Source organism: Nelusetta ayraudi, unplaced genomic scaffold, assembly GCF_046127955.1.
Source record: "Nelusetta ayraudi isolate G7.1 ecotype Tasmania unplaced genomic scaffold, CSIRO-AGI_Nayr_v1 ptg000070l, whole genome shotgun sequence".
NCBI lineage: Eukaryota > Metazoa > Chordata > Actinopteri > Tetraodontiformes > Monacanthidae > Nelusetta > Nelusetta ayraudi.
Genome location: NW_027466120.1, coordinates 5,485,958 through 5,503,300, shown reverse-complemented (window position 1 = coordinate 5,503,300; position 17,343 = coordinate 5,485,958). Strand labels below are relative to the sequence as shown.

At 41.5% G+C, this 17,343-nt stretch overlaps 3 protein-coding genes across 4 annotated transcripts in view; all 3 read left to right on the top strand.

Annotated features, from left to right (window-relative positions):
* Positions 1-17,343, top strand: part of spats2 (spermatogenesis associated serine rich 2) — a 74,580-nt gene that overhangs the window by 1,245 nt on the left and 55,992 nt on the right. The window lies entirely within an intron of this gene.
* On the top strand, positions 6,189-6,785 carry srxn1 (sulfiredoxin 1 homolog (S. cerevisiae)). The gene is made up of 3 exons (XM_076042268.1): positions 6,189-6,350; positions 6,449-6,508; positions 6,576-6,785. Exons 1-3 carry the CDS (start codon positions 6,189-6,191, stop codon positions 6,783-6,785), a joined length of 432 nt encoding a protein of 143 aa, XP_075898383.1.
* tcf15 (transcription factor 15) lies at positions 10,586-13,355 on the top strand. Its single transcript, XM_076041909.1, has 2 exons — positions 10,586-12,028; positions 12,761-13,355. The coding sequence occupies exons 1-2, from the start codon at positions 11,543-11,545 to the stop codon at positions 12,812-12,814; spliced, it is 540 nt and encodes a 179-aa protein (XP_075898024.1). The 5' UTR covers positions 10,586-11,542; the 3' UTR covers positions 12,815-13,355.

The following is a 17,343-nucleotide window of genomic DNA, read 5'->3' as shown; positions in this document are numbered from 1 at the left end:
ATATATCAGAAATGCACTTGAGACAGTTACGACGCTAAATTGTCCACAGAAATTGGGTCACAATTTGAGTCTTAACTTCTGAATTTAGATGTAGGGAAACATTGTTCCTCTTTGACGATTTTGTAAATATATTTGTAAATATATCACAGCAATAATATGACAATGCATGTAGACATTTAATTGCTCTTTTTTCTATTCATGCTGTCTTTTTATTAAAAAAAAAAAAAGACATATACAGGTACCAATTGCAGTCTGGGTGGCCACGTCAATCAGGGAGTGTCTTGACTAAAAAGCTATCTGTTGTAAGTTACAGACAAAAAATTCCAACTCTGTGTATTCTCTGAGGTTTGATCATATTTTGTATTATTTTCTCTCTTTTTTTTTCATGTTCTTTTATTTATGTGCCCGGCTTGGCTGCGCAATGAAGAAGTGCCAAAAAGTATGATTTCCATGACAAAAGCCTTCAACATATGGTTGGCTGCTTGAAACCTTCCATATGGTCCTCAAAGAAAAAAAAAGTGATTAAGATTTTCCATTTTCCTTGCAATCTCTCTCTCTTTCTCTCTCTCTCTCTCTCTCTCTCACTCTCTCGCTTTCTCTTTATCGCATTCTCTCTTTATCTCTCTGTTCCAGCTGAGTACGAAGAAACATAAGCCATGATTGCTGAGGGGTGTTTTTGATTTATCTTGTTCTGCTACAATTAATACTAATGACAACAATAGCAATGATAACGTTAATAAAAACAATAGCACAAGGAACCTACAAGTGTACTCATATTTCTTTTTGAAATTTTCATTTTTGTCTTTGATCACGTAAAAAAAATGTTTATTCTTTTTAAAATTGTTACAATGCACATGCACGAATACAAATGTTCCCATGGCGTAAATGCAATTGTCTGTGCACAAATTTGCACAGCTTTTCTCATAATTAGTTAAAATGAAACCTTCAGAAACCCTGACAGGAACTTGTTCAGGAGAGCCCTTTATCACCATTAACACAGCAAGTAATTAGAGTCGTGGCTGTAATGTGCCTTCAGCTGTAGACTCCCGTCAATGTTTGATCAACCTCACGAGCGTCACTGTCAATTTGCAAACTTTTAACTTCACTGCTACAAGGCAAACAGATGCCTACTGCCTTTGTTTTCCGACAGAGGCTGAAAAGCAGGAGTGGTCAGACGACGTGACAACACCAATAATGCTCTGAATGAGAGTTCCTGCCATTGCGCCGTTGCCAAACGCACAGGCATCTGTTCCACCACTATTAAGACCCTTCCTGGCCATTAAATTTTAATGGGACATTGATTTTATGCTGGAACTACTCTTTCAGACTGACTCAAAAAGCCAGTCAAAAATATGGCGCAAAATAAAAATGAATCACAGCAGACAGACAGAGATTATAATTCCGGGTCTTTTCTTGATTGGCTTCCAGGGAATATTCAACGCTTGAATTCAATCGCTTCTTGCCCTTCAACGTCCTCCAGCAGCACGGCGGCAGTATAATGAGACAGGAGGCAGTGCAGCGAGTCAAAATGATAAAGAATAAAAACAAGACACTTTGTTGCCATCTTGTCTTTCTTTGTGGGCAGAGCAGAGACAGATACATGCCGCGGTGCTGGATGTGCACTGTAAAGCCAAAGTGTCTAACAAGTCTGCAGCCAAGTGTTGATTCCCAGCAGCTCCCTGTGCTGCAAATCAACATTCATGAAAGTTTAACCGTGCAGATGTTGCTCCTTATCAGATTTTATGATGAAAGTAAATAACTGATTTCATTACGAGGCAATGGACTATAAAATGGGGGGGGGGGGGATGGGGCAGCGAGGTGGGGGAGGGGTGCATGCAATCCAATTACATCGCCTGTGCTTGTGCTGTGAGTGTAACAACGGCAGCAGTGAGTGATCAGCACCGAGGCAGGCATGGAGACCGTGACCCCCTCAATCGTATTCCCGCAAAGCTCCAAAGACAGCCAGCCGCTCGCACTCTGAGCGCGCCAGCTAAATTATTGAAAACAACTTGCAAAATTGAGCACACTACACCTACACTTCAAAGACTCTGACCTGAGAGTGGTATCATCTTCTGAACAGCTCCAGGAGAAAATATGGCTGCCTTCTGACGGTGCGCGGGGTGAACAGGTTACTGCATATATTTACCTAGAGACGAAATGGAATATACTACATTTCAAATAAAGTCAGGCTGTATTTATAAAAGCCCCAAAACCACAGATCATAATGAGCCTCGGTGGGGTGGCGAGTATAAAATCTGCACAGACCATTAGCTTAAATGGCTTCGCTGCCAAATTATCTCAAAACGTATAATTTGGTAAAGGATTTTGTTGGCAAATTCATAAGCAGTGACGTATTTTAGTGGCAACAGGTGCATTTGAGTTCTTGTAAAGTGAAAAGCAGCGTTCCGAAAATGATCTATAAATATAAAAGGGATAATTCCTGGTTGTATAAATGCACTCTTTTTGTACATATTACATCCTTTCAAATTCATATTTCAAGAAAATGATCCTTGTTCCATCTTCTAGGTTCCATCTTAGGACTGTTTTATATATTTGGACATTTTCATTGAAGCACTGAAACATCCTATGACATGAAACAATAATCATACTTTTGCTTAATGTGATTTAATGATTAATTGTGATTTAATGGTCCACTTAGAAGGAAAAACCCCTTCATACAATGAATAATCCTAGATATTACATATCAAATGGTATTTGGTGTAAAAAAAAAAAAAAAAAAATTATAAACTGGACTGATTGAAAGACAGCGTCATTTCACAAAGAAATGACAACGATGAAAACGTTACATTTGTCACAGTTGGGCTGAAAAAGATTTTTCAGCTCGAACTATCATTGAATGTTATAAAACAACAGCTCGAGTCTTTAATAATAAACGAGTTTTTAGATCCAGACACTAGATTCCACATTTTTGCAACCGGTGCTGGCCTTTGCTTTGACCCGTCGTGGGCATCTGGCGCCATCTGTTGGCTGATCCCCAAACGACGACCGATTGTAAAGGAAACAACTACGAACTGCTACTGATTTCGCCATCAGTTCAGTTCAAGTGGATTACCCACATAAAATGTATTTTACGGTTCAAATGACAACAAGGATCTAGTGTGTCTGAGACAGGAGGTCTCCTTTGCGCACTGACCAAAGTCACAACATGTTTACTGCAGCCGCTCGCACAATCAGGGCGTACCAACTGTTACTGCCTCTTTAAGAGCTAACAGTTTGTCTTTTCACATTCTTCATCACAGGAGAGATGCTCATTAAAAGCTCCTCCATTCCTCACTGTTTCATCAAGTGAGACTGCCAAGCTCTTTAACTCAGTGTTCTTGATGTTTGCGCTGTTTGTGTAAAACCCATCTGTTTCCTCGTCTCTCTGTTGGCAGAGGGTCCACCTCATCCGTATGCTTCCCTTTTTGAAGTCATGTCAAAATCACATTTTTATGCATCTAAGATATCCAACTTGTCATCAGCACTCAAGCAAAGGTGAACGAGGGCATTCTTTAAATAGATCCCCCTCCTCTCCCTCCAGTGCCTCACAATATACATGTAGAAACAAGGACTGAAAATGAGGAAGCAGATGTCGAGCTTTTCTTAATTCTGCTTTAGAAATAATTAAGATAATTTTTTAAAATTTAGCTTATTATGAGAATGTTTAGGTATACTAAATAGGAAAATTATTATCTTATTTTAGTGGGTGCTTCAGGAGTATTTGCAATTGAACTTGAACTTGTGCTGTAAATGGAAAGTGTACAACATTTAAATAATTTCCAAAGCCTTCGTTCACAGGGTGGATTCTAAAGAGCAAATTTGTTTCGAGGAAAAGAAAATAATTAAACAGAATTTGTATTCTGGGGAGCAGTAGTCAAAGGAGATAGTAGGGGGGGGGGGATCATTTTTATAGGTTGAAACAGTGACAGCCACCAGTGAATAATCAACATCACTGAACAAATCAGTCACACATTCAGTCACAATCGACGGCAACGCCCACTGTTGCTAAACCATGTCAGGATTTCAGACACATTCATCTATCACAAAGACGCAGTTTTGAAGAATGAAAATCACCATCAGAATAATTATCACTTTAAAAGCATGTCAATGTGTAAAAGAGAGGGGGGGAAGAGAAAGCTATAAATATAGCTCGCTTCTATGTTGAAAAGCTGGCAGGTAATTTTCTCCAGCTGCTCTAAGTGTGACAATCCCACTGGGAATGAAATCTAATATTAACAGCAAATCATTATGTGGGAACTGTTCTTCCGTGACCTGCTGTTGTACCTGTGTGACTAACTCAATCTAAGTAATTGAGATATGTAAGCGATGAGAACACAGTCCTGCTGTGACAGCAGAGGGTCGCGCAGAGTGTAGTGGGTCTCCAAACACACCCGGGCACCTGAGATAATTTACATGTCTATACGGTTTGATTGACAGGGTCCCATCTAATCATGAGAGGCCGCCTTCCAGCATGTTGATGAAGTCGTTCATGATTGACAACACAAAAAAGCAGTGTGTGTGAATCTGACATTGTATAAAGTGGCGACGGCACCAGGAAGAATGTGTCACTGTACACATTTACTAAGGCGTGTTTATTTATAGTGAAAGACTTAGTTATGCAGCCAGCTTCATGCTGCATGTCTGTATCTTTAGTTGGATTTATTCTGTTGCTGTCTTTTTGGTCTATAGCAGTGTCAACTCAGTTGAAATGTAAAGCAAATATGAAGTATGTCAAACCTGTTCTAGCTCATTTGTGTGAAAAGACACATGAAATGCAGCTGACTACAAATCTATTGACAGACGACGAGGAAATAAACTGTGCATTCAGTGCAGGTGCTAAATGACACGATTTACTCATTCAGTTTTAACATGCAAGGAGATATAATATCCAATAGGGCTGCTAATAATTACATTCTATACAATAGGCTATGTATAGACTTCTTCATGTTGCAAAAGATCCCACTGTGGGCAATTAATCAACATGAGAGGCGCTGCCATTGGAGTTCAAAGTATTTGTAATGATTCAGTATAATGGCCTGCCACTCCTGTCCAAGAAATCATTTTTAATTGTCTCATTAGAAGATGCTGTGGCTGTGCGGGTTGGAAAAAACAACAATTGTTCTGTTTTCCCGCGCCACTGCCATAGATCTTTGAAGCTCGCCGCTTACCTGTGCAAAGCTACAGGGCCCAGACGTCCTTTTGTAACCACAGCAACCTGGCTGGCTCCTTGAAATTCCTGCATAAATAGAAATATCACCAAGTAGCTCACTTTGAAGGAGGTAGCCTATATCACGCTACAGCCGACAATACAAAACACTGACCTCATTAAAAACTACTGTCACCAAAGGATTCTGGGCTTGTTGCAGCTCTTTTCAACTGCGCGACTAATTGCTGTGGTGAATATTAATGAGAAATGGTTTGGCCACAAAATGAATGATTTAGCTGACTAGAAAGGGAAAAGTTTGGATTTTGTCACTGGATACACAATCAAAAAAAACTAAAGAGCAATGATCTGCACAAGTCTGCATATATGAAGTCATGTAAAGCAGTTTTGTACACTTGGATACGTATTTGGCAATTTTAATAGCAATATAGGATAGGTTGATTTCTACTTTTTGTTCTAACACAGACCAAAAATATACACATTATGAGTGATCAGCTGTGAAAAACCTTTCCATTGAATTTATATGAGTGAAATTGTTCCCCCGCATCACATTTTAAGTGCCGTAAGAGGTACAACTCCACATTGCTTGGTTAATAGCAGTGCACCACATATTTACAGGACAATCCAACATTTTAGCTGCACGTATAGAGTAATAAATACTGGACTTACATTTGTGGGACAGTAATGGCAATGTTGTTGATATGTAAATTAGCAACCTTGTGCTACATCAGGATTACGTCGGATACTGTATTAATTATTTGCTTTCCCCGAGGACTCATTTTTTGAGTGCAAGAAAGTGAAAAAATAGCAAGTCGACAAAGAAAATCTCAGGGGCGTGAATTGACGGCGCGTACAGCCAATGAAAACCTTCTTATAAATGACGCACTGTGTAAACAGACCAAGCAACCCGGAAGTAAAGAGACGCTCTCGTCATCGCCGCTTCTTTCGGGTTATGTTTCGTTTGTTGAATTCAACTAAATGCCTGCAGAAGTCGCTCGTTGTATCCCACAGAAACAAGTGGAGAATGTCCACCGGGGCCAACAAGGACTTGAATAATAGTGAGAACAGGTCGATTCATTCGGACAATATCGAGGAGGTTCATAACGTCCCAATGGACGTCATCACCAGGCCCATCCCCTCTGTCCTGGATGAGCTGAAAGTTCAGAGCCTTATGAAAACAATTAAGGTAATATGTGTTTTATATATCCATGTGAGTTGAGAGACCAACAACCCTGCGTAATTTGGCTTTTTACTACTTTACTTAATTTCAATATCCCCCTGCAGTCCCTCCAGGTCTGCCTGAAGGAGAACCGCAGCACCGGCGTCTCCAACTATCGCACATTTGTTGCGTCTATTCTATCGATATCCAGTTAACGGTGCTTCGAAAAAGTGACTTTCTGTGTACCTTCAGGAGGCGGAATACCCCAGAGTCGTCCCTCCCATTGATGTGTTGTGGATCACAGGCAGAGAGGGCGGAAACTACTACTACTCCTTTGGTGGCTGCCACAGGTTTGCGGCCTATCAGAGACTGAACATGCCATCCATCCCGGCGAAGCTCATCAAGTCAGATGTGTCGCACCTGAGCACCTATCTGGGGGGATCGACGCCTGATCTGCGATGATTAAGGTGAAAGTTCCCGAGTGACTTTTGACTTCTGTGCCACAAGTGGTGGCTGCAGAGAGACTCTTTCACCAGTAGGGGGAAATCTGCCTCCTTGGTTTCGACTGAGAATTGTATGACTTTATTGTCAGCAATCCCTTTTGTTTTTTTTTTTCTTTTTTCTTTTTTGTAAAGTTACACATCATGGTAATTGACCTTCATTTTCCTGCTGCTATTTCGATGGATCTCACAAGCGCTATTTCGACAATTACTATGAACAGCAACAATATTTTACAACCTATTTTGCAACCACTTAGCATACAGTCAGCCTCGACTGGCTCGTTGCCGGCTTCCCAACTCACACCTTTTGCACTCACACCCCTTCCAACCTACAAAGTTCAGTAATGATTTCATTCAAATTTTATTAGCATATCCAACCAATCACTTGATACTGAGTAGTTCACATTGTGAGCAAAGTTTGTTGTTCTTTGCACATTATTCTGTCCTGCCAACTCTGCCCTAGAGTGCATCAGGGTCAGTGCTTGCGTGAACAAGAGGGTGACTTTAAATACAGGTTGTTAACCCTCCCAAATGCAACAGTTTCTGCCAAATCTAAACATTATTTATGAGTAATTAGACATTTTCTTTAATTAATACATTAGTTGCTTAGTTAGTTACATTAGTTAATGACACTGCCAATAATTATGAATTAATTTTATTAATTAATAGTTTTTTCTTTGGTGATGAAAAAAAAATATTTTAAAAGTGCATCACACGTTAGATCATACATTGATTGGACATAAGTGGCTCCAATCCCACCCACCCGCCCTCCCACCACAGTCTGTGAGTATGGAACTGTGGGCTTCTATGCACCTAATATAACAGCACAGAGACCAAGTCTTTCCGACGCAGGCATCTCCACAATACAGGTTCAGAGGTGCTTGATGGCATCCCTTTGCGACCGTGGAGGAAATGAAGGGAGACCCGGGGCAGCTTTGCACCGAGAAGCCCTAAAGGACTCTAAATTTCCCCCTGAATCGTCGCGTGTGAGAAGACTTCCTGTGGCTCGCTTACTGTCTGGGAGTAACCATATCCTCAAAGGCTTTTTGACACGCAACACCCATAAGAAAAAAAATATTGCACCTGTTCCTTTGGGGGTGGGGGGGGGTTTCAGGGGTGGTTCTGGAAGCTTTATGTTTGTGGATTAAAACAGGTCAAGAGAGTCAAGGGAACTTACAAAAGGATTTTTTTTGTTTGTTTTTTTGCAGTTTCAAGGGTAGTATTTTACTACAATAAGGTTTGCAAAACTAAAATGTTTAAAACCCTCCTACCCCCATTTGTCATTTCTTCTCTTTAACCCTCAACAATGAGATTGAAAATAAAGGAATAAAACTAAGCTGTCTGAATGTAAGGTATATGTTCTCATTTTTGTGAAAAAAAAAAAAACGTTGGCGGATTTGGGTCGTTCTCGCTACAAACAACTATGCAGATTGTTTCAGTAGTTACAAACAAAGGCTCATTGTTAATCTTTCATCGAGCACTGATTTACGAAGAAAGTTCTGTTGCTGTTTGTAGTCTAGCCATCATAGCAGTCATCATAGGTTACTGCAATTATTTGATTTTCCAAACTTGTTTTTCGCAGTCACGTCTGCCACCAAACATTGAAAAAAAATCTAAATGAAACAAATCATCAGTCATGTTATTTCAGGAAATCAAATGGAAAAAAAAAATCACAACTTTCTTTTGAAAATAAGGGAGACAGCAGCTCGAGTATACCGTGTATACCACCCTATTGTTTTTATAATTTGTGCCCTCAAAACAATGTGCACACAATAAAAAAATGGATATCAACCATAAAAGCAAGAACAGTGTCTACAGACATGAGCATAAAAAGAAGAACCCTGTTTGAGATAAGCTTTGACCTCCCCTTTCTTCTTCACAGTGATCCAGTGATCAGATATCTAACTTACAAGTGTTACCCGTACTCTCCTGTGAAGTCTGCCTACTTTTAAAATACAGCTCATCCATTTGTTCCACTTGGAGAGGCCCTACAACCTAATCCTCTTGAAAGAGTTAAGGTTGAGCCGCGTGAGTCGTTGATGGCTTCTCACAGCTTCCTATCCGGAATTCCCTCAGACTGCTGCTGGCTGCAGGCGTGTAATTTGTGCCAGATTTGCAAGGCTGTATCCACCCTCTGACCTCACCGCTGTGTTCTCTGTGACACACTGCGCAGGAGCCTTCCTTCCCTTCCATTTCAGCTCTGTAAAAGTGTACATCTTTATGGTGTGATTGCATCAGGTTGACAACACTTGTCATGACTCTTTCTGGTCACGTCAGTGAACTAGCTGGACACTCATTAACAATTCAAAATGAATTAAAAAAAGATTTTTTTTTTTTTTTTAAATTCTGTTTTATCTGACCCTGTGTAAGTCAAATGTATAACTAAGAGTAAAAAGAAGTAGACGTCTGCAAGTGAGTGTGGGATATATCGCACCATTCCGCTCCAAAAGTTAAACCACTGACAGATTGATTGAATGTCTTCTGGTTACAGCACAAACACCCAAACTTTATTTTTGATCAAGGAAGCTTAAACAGGGCTCAGCTCAGGCAGCTATTTCAGCTATTTCACGTCCTATCAGCAAAATTGGGGTGAGCAAGGATAAGAATTTGTCATCAACTTTACCTCGAAAGGCCCAGAGTTTTATCTGGACTATCCTCGTTTGTCAATTATACTCAAAGAAAACAAATATCTGGAATGTTGCCTGAATTTGAGGGATTGCAGAACTGATGTCTTAGTGTTTCCAGCTACCTTGCAAAGTCAGCGACATTGTAATAATAAAATGCAATCTTATTTTAGCAGGATGTTGCTCAAGTGATGTTGGCAGACACACCGCAAAGCTTCACTCTAAATTAATGTGAGCATTTCCTCGGGTATTATGACTCTTTCATCTTATCCAAAATAATGACAGGTGTTAAATTCTATTTTTGGATGTTCGACCTTATTCCTGTGCTGTGCAGAAGAAATACGGGATCATCCTGGTGGGTTTTAAGTATTTGCTCAGAATATCATGGCAATTCTTTTTGGGAAGTGATAGCACAGCATGGCAAAACATAGAGAAGTTTCCTTCCTGTCTAATTCAGACAGAGCTGCTGCTCTCACAGATTGTGAAAACACAACAAGAGTGGACTTGGTGGGCGGCAAACCTCACCCGCTGCCACTTCATCACAGGAGATAAATGGATCTACTTCTTCTGGGTGAGCAACAGAGAGCTTCGCGCTTCCGTGAAATTATTCAGAGAACACTGCACCATCTGTCTTTGGCCTAACTTGCAGGTTTGTTGATTTCGTAATGTGTTTACACTGCGTCTCCCGACATGCCTTTGATTATCGTTGGTCTTAGAATTTGTTAAGATTAGTTAAATACTGGTATAAAATGTTGTGTCTAGTTTGTGGCTTGCAATATTAACACTTTAACACTTTGCCGTTGCGACCCCTTTTTTTCTGCTTGGGTCCCCTGAGAGACCTCTGTGCTCCTCCAGCAGAAAGTTTCGGTGTCTGATGTCTGATGTCTGTTGCAGCTGAGGCACAATGAAGTGGATGACCATTCTGTTTGCGTCTGCTGATGTCTCCGAGGGTATCAATCAGCCGTTTGCCCCCATTGTAACTCCGGCACTCAGGAGAACAGAGGAATTCTTGCTGTGCCAGGATCCCTGCTTGGTGTTTATTTACTTACACCGAATCAACTTGATCTAAATGATTTTCTTCTTGAAAAAAAAAAAAAAATTCACTGGCTATTATGGCGCTGAAATTAAGGGGATTTAAGTGATTTAAATAAACAAACTGCAATTTTTTTTAAACACCAGCAATGTTGCTTTGCAGCACTATTGCTGAGGTCTTGGCCATATTGCTGTGATTAACCAGCCAAAAAAACAAACCTCAGTGGGTGGCTTTGCCATAAACGTGTCAGGCAAACGCAGTAAGCTGTAAAATAACCTAAAGCAAACTTCACTCTCAAAATATTGTTAAAGCCTCTGTGGCCTTCACCTTCAAACGTGACAAGTTAGCAAGCAGGATAATGGCCATGGAGGAAACGCTGACACACATACAGATATGTACGCAGAATGAAATCCCAGCATACTATTAATTGATAACGCCAACAAGTGTAACTTCCAGTGTGAAGTTGTAATGTAGGAAGTTGATTTTTACCAAATTCATTGTAATTTTTTTTTATAGTCCCGTTTTAGATTTTACTTCACTGCTTCAGTTAAATATTTAAACATAAACATCATATTCTGTTTAAGATTTACGGTTCAATAAAACTATGCCTGATGATGCCACACAGCAGTCACCTTTAATTGATACTTTAATTAAATATTACAGAATACTTTTAAAGCAAAAAAAGGATTGAGGTACTAGACGAAGTCTAAAATTCCCTCCTAATAGATTTTATTCTTAATCTCTGCTCTGCAGTGCTGTTAATGTTGAATGAAGTGTAAGATATTTTGGATGACTGAAGAAGTGTGTTCAAAACCTCTCTGTGTGTTCGCTGTCTGCTGCTGGCAGCTCCTCCCATTACTATAAGAGTGCAGATGACCAGGTAGTGTGGGTCCATCCCCTCAACTGAACGTGGCCTGCAAACCATCCTGAAGTCGGTCGCAGAAGTTCTTGACTTATTGAAATGTAGCGTCAGCTTTGACTTCTTCTCCTTTTTAAATGTGTCTGATCAGACGGATGTTTTGGAGCTGGGATTAGTCCTTTTTTTCTAATTGATTTGTTAAGATGACCTTCGCCATGCTCCGGCCTGTGGCGACTCACTTGATCTTTTCGGACGTAACCATCACTTCCGAGGACGATGAAAACCGCAGCGAGAGCGACGGCAGCTCGGAGCGAAGCTTCTGTGGCTCGGGCGAAAAGCGGAGGAGGACCCCGCACGAACTGGACGGAGACTCGGCGGTGGTCATGAAGCAGCGCTGCGCGGCCAACGCCAGGGAGCGCGGCAGGACGCAGAGCGTCAACACCGCCTTCACGGCTCTCCGGACTCTCATTCCCACCGAGCCCGTGGACAGGAAGCTCTCCAAAATCGAGACCCTTCGACTGGCGTCCAGCTACATCTCGCATCTGGCCAACGTGCTGCTGCTGGGGGACGGCGGCGGCGCGGACGAGCAGCCCTGCCTCGGCGCGCACCGTGCGTCAGGAGCGAGCGGGGCGCAGCAGCAGCAGCCGCGGACCATCTGCACCTTCTGCCTGAGCAGCCAGAGGAAAGGGGTGAGAGCTGTGCACCGTTCAGCTTCACAAAAAAAAAAAAACTATAACTAAAACTTAAAACGACGACGATGACAACAACAACAACAACAACAACACACACGTAGACAACACAGCAAACTTGCTCAGTGGACACGTGGAGCTGGTTTGGCAGCTCAGGGCCTGAGCACGTCTGTGTCTCGCGTTTACCCCAAAAAAAAAAAAAAAAAATCACTGAGCTGCATATTGTGGAAGTGAATTGCAAACATTACATATATATATATATACATACATACATACATACATACATACATACATACATACATACATACATGTGTGTATGTATACATATATATATATGTATATATATACATATATATGTATATACATACATACATACATACATACATATGTGTGTATATATATATGTATACACATAAATGTATATATATATATATATATATATATATATATATATATATATATATATATATATATATACACATATATATATATATATATATATATATATATATATATATATATATATATATATATATATACACATATATATATATATGTATACACATAAATATATATTTTAAAAAAGAATATTGAAATTAATTAAGAAATTAAATAGTATTATGATTAATTTAGCAGAGAAAATCTTGAAAGAACCCACTGATAAATGCGTTTTGTTGCAGTTGAACTTGTCCCATCTCTCCATAACCAGCACATTGTCCGCTTTATTTGCAGGTAAAGGATGGCAAAGACTGTTTAAAGATGCGTGGACTGCGAATGAGCCGCTGATAGAAGACCAGAGTATCAACCTGAAATTCCTCAAAGACTTTCTCAGGGAGTCAACGCTGGTGTCACACAGCACACACACGCACACACACACACGATCACATGCTGGATCAAATGATGGAACCAGAGAAGAGACTATTTATACTTGACGGAGAAATATAAGCATAAGCCTTTCAGGGATGCAGTGCATTTGCTTTGAAACTTATGGAGCCCCCCCGCCCCCCTCTTTATTTCTCAAAAAACATTTAAATAAAGTATATTTTATAAAATTGCTATATTTGAGATTTGTTCAAACGTAGTTGGCGCAATGAAAAAAAAATAATGTCTGTGACATAAAACGAAGCAGCGACTTGAAGGAGTGACACAGTCGTTTCCCAGCAACACAAGCAAGAGTTTGTTTGGTTCGGGGTTTCTGGTGTCAGTTAGCGGTGTTTTTTGAAGTCTGTTATCGATTAGTCACGGCAAATAGTAGTCCACACATTACCCAGAACCCCCGACACAGCTGTTGGTATGTCAGAGGGATAAATCACTGTTGCAGGCCCGATGGACAAGGAGAGATGGGGTGAAAGGTCAGAGGTGGCGCAGGAGCTCAGACGTAAAACCCTGCTGACATGTTGCGGCGGCAAAAAATGATGCACGCAGAATGCACGTGAGTTATGTCTTTTTTTTTACGTTAAAGAGGAACCGACTGATAGAAAAGATCACAGTCCCGCTGTGCCGTCATCCTCTTGAAATCTATGGGACAAATGTGCTCATTTCCTGTTTTCAAATTCCCTCCTTCTGCGGTCGGTGGGGCACAGGGGTGACTCTTAGGACTTCCACTTGGATCTGTTTAGCAACACAGAAGCAAGGCCAAGCAAAGCTCTGCTCTGGTTGCACACTGTCCAGGGTTAGGCTCGGCGCCGTCGTCCAAGTGGCAGATTGTGGCTCAGACAGAGGCGGGCGAGCCAAAACACTGTGTCTGGCATCGGCCCCCCCAGTCTGACTGTGAACTGAGTCCTCAACGTGACAGAGGGGAGGCTCCCCAGCGGCTCTGGAGGATGTATGGGAAGTAAATCGGAAGGCAGTTAAAGATGCTTGCTGGGGGTCTCAGCTTCATCCCCCACCTGCCCCGGTTTGGATGACTGGAAACTTCTGCGCCGCGTCCGGCGTGTGCTGGAACCCCGGTCCTGTCAAACGGCTCCCCGAGGTTCCCCATGGCAGGAAGATGTCACGGAGGCACAGGAAGGGAAAACAAGCTCTCTGAGGAACTCTCTGTGCGGCAGGCTTTGGGTCAGCGCCCGTCTTGACATCATCTGGCACTAGGAGCCAGATGTACAGCTCTCCTGTGGTGTTTTTTTTTTTTTTTTTCTAAAAGACGAGCAAACCAAGCAATGAGTTTGCAGCGAAGTAAAAGGAAGTTTTGGCCTCTTTTTTTCTCAACATGTCAGGGAACAAATAAATGGCAGCCGCGATCAGAGGAAGGGAGGAGTAGCGCAGTCTGGCTCCGTTTAACATGTCGGACAGGCAAAAATACACTCAGGGAACACTCTGAAGATTTAGTGCTACTTGACTGGGAGGCACTTTTTTTTTCATCTTCGTTTTCCTTGGAATCTGCATCTCTTATTTCCTGTACAGGTTTAGTGTGGAAAATAGTGTGGATGCTTTTCCGCTTCCAGGCAGTTTGGTGAGCTGAGAGGAGGAGTGACCGCTCACCTTTTTGTAAATTAACAATCAAACAAAGCTCAATCACTTCCCAGATACTTCTCCTTCAAGGTTTTTTAAAACCCCAGAACAAAAAGACAACAACAAAAAAAACTACACAGGGTTAATTTAGCTGTATCATTCAATCCAAATTACTTTGTATTAACTTTTACTAAATGTTACTATTTTTTGTTACTAAACTACACTGTATAATATATATATATATACACATATATACATAAATGTATATATACATCTATTCATAGATGTATATATATGTGAACACATATAAACAAGCGTCACAAAGATACGGAGCTCTCAAACCATGGAATTTACATTTGCGATAACTTGATGATTTCTGAAGCTTTTGTTTGGATCATTTCGGCACAAATCTGTCTCTTTGCATTTTGCTGCATTTGACGCCTGCAATAAATCAGTGCACCCTCGTTGCATGCCAGATGGCCGTGATGCAGCAATGACCTTCAGTTTGCTGCAAATCTAAAACAATACTCGGAGGTAAAACGTCTCCCTTTATGCTCCACGCTGAGAAGCTCTGTGTTTTGTTGCACATTACTGGTTGCAGTTTGTCGTTTCCTGCTCTCGGAATGACATGTACGTGCGCAAGACGCTGACATGATGCAACATGACGTCGATGGATTTGAACAGATGACAGAGGGAGAGCGTGACGGAAAGCTGCTCTTGAGTGAGGCCTGGCGGAAAACGTCGCAACAGAATCAACACAAATCACCGCTCTGACAGCTCAAACGTTCGTGCCGCACCAAAAGAAAAGCTAAAGTAGGTGATCCAGAAACAGGAAGGATGGAAGGCGTTTTTTTCCGGCTTCATCTGGGATCGCAGCCCTGATTCCCAAATGGGTGCTTATACCTGCAGTGTTCTGTTGGTTTGCCAGAGAGCTTGTGTTAGAAATAAAGACGCACATGGTAATGTTTTTTTTACGACTTTTGCTCTCTCAGTGTGTTTCACACACTCATTGGCTGGGGACACGGCCCCTCTTGCCCCACCTGTATGTCAAAAAGATATTAATGGATCTGAGTCACTTTGAGGCCTGGGACTCAGATGCCTCCTTCCGTTTTTTTAATGAACACGACCACTTCCTCCAAGACAAGGCGAAGGAGGCAGGGGAGGGGGAGGAGGAGGAAGTCTGTCTGCCTGACCGCTAACTGAGCTTCTGTCGGGAGGGGAAGAGAAAGCCTGTCTGAGGAGCAGGTTGTGTCTCCCCAAACGTAGAAGAACAATTGTTTTCATGTGCCAGAGAGTTTGGCAGCGCCTTCAGACAGAGGGAGGATTACGGAGGGCTGCACAGTAAAGAGGATGGGTGGGTGAGGGGAGCTGGCAAGAGGAAATCCCAGAGAAGAAATTAGGGAACAATACAAATCATCGTAACATAGCCCTGTTCCGCTGCTGCAGACTCGGACAATCAAGCAGCAACACTCAACAGCAGCACGCTGCCAAAGCCCAGAGGCAGAGGTGAGAATCCAGCAATACGAACAGAGAGCTTTTTCTTTTCCCCCCCTCTTCCCTCAAACAAACAATTGAACTGGCAGCAGGATTCGGCTCTGAAGCCTCAGTTCCCTCGGGAAGTCAAGAATAAATTTAGCCTGTTTGAATCATGTTGAATGCCGCAGAACAAAGCTGATGGTAAATAAAAATATCCCCCTTTTAAAGAAGAATAAGTTTCTACTTTTGGCTCAAGTGTAGATTGAAGTGTGCGTGTGTGTATTTTATTGGAAGGTTTGCACGCAAGATCTGAAAATTATAAGCGAAGAGAATCAATTTCCGGGGTGTTGTTAGGTTATGACAATTTTTCTATCAAAAAAAGGTGTGTGTGGGGGGGAGGGGGGTGGGGGAGGGTGGCCCTTATCATATTACTAAATTTCTTTTTCTTGTATTGACAAATACAGGTGTGTTTATTGTTTTATTGGTAATAGTACTAATATACTGAACATGCTATTTGTACCACTCGCTTAAGGGGAGTTCACCTAACGTTCCTTTTTTTTACATCCCCATTCTTCTCATGTGATTTGAGTTTGCTGGTTTTGTTTATTTTTTATTTAGTGGTGATGAATAGTGAAGTGTGAGAAATCTTCCGAGGGCACAAATGTTACTGATCCACTGTTGCTAATGCCAACGCCTTAGAATTTACTTAATCACATCCCTGCATTGTGCAGTGCATGGCAGGCCTTTTTGCACCGTTTGGCACTTAAAGCCGCTGAAAATAAGCATAACAGTTTTATAGGGGACAAGAGGGATGACATTTTTTTTTAGTTTTTTAGTTTTTTTACATAATCACCTATAAGGGCTGTAAAAGACTGTACTCTTATTATGCAAGTGCCTAACACTGTTCTCTGCATCTCCCACACTGCCTCAAAATTGTACAACTTACAACAAACTTTACATTTCTTTGGATTCTCTATGTTGACTCAATTCCCCTCTTCTCTTATGTGCACCACCAGTTTTTTTTAAAGTTTTTTTTGTCTGACCTACCTTGTTTTTGTGAGTATGGCTAACTTTATTTTTCTTCCTTAATGTTTTATCTGTACCGTCACATTGTAATAATTTAGTTTTTTTTTTTTTTTGGTTGCCTTTTTGGTGATAACGTTCAAAGTTCCTGCACAAGATCCGAAGCCGGCTCACATTAGTTGACTTAACGGTCCCTGACAGGGCTATATATCTGTCCAACTGCAGTAAACACGCACATGGGAAAGTCTCCCTGCACAGGGCCTGAGGGAGAGACGGCGGAACCATTGGGAAGTTTTAATTCCAGCGCGCGGAGCAAACAGTCAGAGGATTTCCTCAATCAGAGGCAAAAGAGTGTGCAGTGAACAACC

Excerpts from the sequence above, each read along its gene's own strand:
- srxn1 (XM_076042268.1), top strand. The coding sequence starts at position 6,189 with ATGTCCACCGGGGCCAACAAGGACTTGAATAATAGTGAGAACAGGTCG. Across the intron at positions 6,351-6,448 it reads GCCTTATGAAAACAATTAAG|TCCCTCCAGGTCTGCCTGAA; the intron begins GTAATATGTGTT and ends ATCCCCCTGCAG. Across the intron at positions 6,509-6,575 it reads TCTCCAACTATCGCACATTT|GAGGCGGAATACCCCAGAGT; the intron begins GTTGCGTCTATT and ends GTGTACCTTCAG.
- tcf15 (XM_076041909.1), top strand. The coding sequence starts at position 11,543 with ATGACCTTCGCCATGCTCCGGCCTGTGGCGACTCACTTGATCTTTTCG. Across the intron at positions 12,029-12,760 it reads TGAGCAGCCAGAGGAAAGGG|GTAAAGGATGGCAAAGACTG; the intron begins GTGAGAGCTGTG and ends CTTTATTTGCAG.